Source organism: Cyphomyrmex costatus, unplaced genomic scaffold, assembly GCF_001594065.2.
Source record: "Cyphomyrmex costatus isolate MS0001 unplaced genomic scaffold, Ccosl1.0 scaffold2510, whole genome shotgun sequence".
Lineage (NCBI taxonomy): Eukaryota > Metazoa > Arthropoda > Insecta > Hymenoptera > Formicidae > Cyphomyrmex > Cyphomyrmex costatus.
The window spans coordinates 2,761-4,372 of NW_017276599.1; the positions used below are offsets into that span (position 1 = coordinate 2,761).

The 1,612-nt window shown below is 47.1% G+C and overlaps 1 protein-coding gene across 1 annotated transcript; it reads left to right on the plus strand.

Moving 5' to 3' along the window:
- Positions 1-196: 196 nt before the first annotated feature.
- LOC108774392 (uncharacterized) lies at positions 197-1,075 on the plus strand. The gene has a single exon (XM_018540487.1). The coding sequence runs from the start codon at positions 197-199 to the stop codon at positions 1,073-1,075; it is 879 nt and encodes a 292-aa protein (XP_018395989.1).
- Positions 1,076-1,612: the final 537 nt, after the last annotated feature.

Sequence of the window (1,612 nt, forward strand, 5' to 3'; positions counted from 1 at the left end):
CGTAGACCCCCCCGCGCCTCGGGTTCCCCTCGCCCCTCACCCCCCCCTCAGATGACCATGGCTTTGAACCGGCCTATACACTTTACTCTTGAACTCCTATTGGGCTGTGATGCAAACTCCCACCATATAGGGTGGGGGAGCACGAACATAAACCCGAGGGGAGAGAGCCTCCTTGTGGAATGAATTTGTATTCATTATGGGCGCCGGTTTGATGATCCTAAACAGAGGAACGGTATCCACCTTCATGGACTGCAGAAGACAAGAAGTATTAGACATCACCATCAGTACTGGGGGACTGGCGGACCTGGTGCGGGACTGGAGAGTATCTGGGGAGCCCTCGGGCTCTGACCACAGGCAGGTTCGCTACGATCTCCGACATATGGTAAATAAAGAATGGGGTCGAAACCCAAGGACTACAAACTGGGAAGGCTATAGGATGGACCTGGAGGCCATCCTGAAGAAAGCCCCGAACAGATTTCACTCAGAAGAAAATCTTGAATACGCGGCGCAGTTTGAAAGTGACGCGATAAAAGAAGCCTATGAAGGAAACTGCCTGGAGAGAACGAAATACTCTACAAGCAAAACTCCCTGGTGGAGCAAGGAGCTTTCAAAGCACAGGTTGGAAGTAAGAAGACTCTTCAATAAACCAAGGAGGAAGAACTCAACAGCCGATTGGGAAGCGTATAGAAAAGCCCAACGCGGCTATAGCAAAGCAATAATCATTGCCAAAAGAAAACTCTGGAGGGATTTCTGTAAAAGCATTGAGAGCGCTTCAGAAGCATCCAGGCTAAACAGAATCCTCAGCAAAGACAATACCCTACGATTGGGATGTCTTAAACTCCCAAACGGAAATTATACCGAGACAGTAGAGGGAAGTTTAAAACACCTCATGTCTACACACTTCCCAGGGTTCCAGGAAAGACACTGTGAACCTCAACAGGAAATCAAGAAACCCGGGGAAAAACATAAACCAAGAGAATGGACACTGGCAGCTAAGATGGTGACTCCTGATGGAGTTGAATGGGCCATCAAGACCTTCGGACCATATAAGACTCCAGGACCAGATGGCATCTAATCTGTTCTACTCAGGGAGGGTTGAAGGGCCCTAGTAGGCCCCATGACGAAAGTGCTCAGGGCTAGCATAGCACTGAGACACGTTCCGAAAGCCTGGAGCAATACCAGAGTGGTATTTATACCAAAACCAGGTAAAAATGGCCATGTGATGGCCAAGGACTACAGACCTATCAGCCTCACATCCTTCATTTTAAAGATGTTGGAGAGGCTCATCGATAGATATCTGAAAGACTTCTATCTTATTGCAAAGCCGCTGAACCCAACCCAGTACGCCTATAGGGAGGGCAGATCTACGGATACTGCCCTGCATCATCTTGTGAGCGGGGTCGAAGTACAGATGGCTGCAAAAGGATATGCAATAGGTGTCTTTATTGAGCTTATACTAGATGTTAGAAATATATATAAATTTATTATAATACCGGTATATACGGACAGTTTCGACTTTACAAAGTCCTCAATAGCCGCAACCGAATACTTAAAATTAATTTTAGTATATTGCGAAGAATATCACAAGTTGGCGTTTCGTCCCGGTTTCCAC

Bases quoted from the DNA above. Each gene is read 5' to 3' on its own strand.
- LOC108774392 (XM_018540487.1), top strand. From the start codon at position 197: ATGGGCGCCGGTTTGATGATCCTAAACAGAGGAACGGTATCCACCTTC.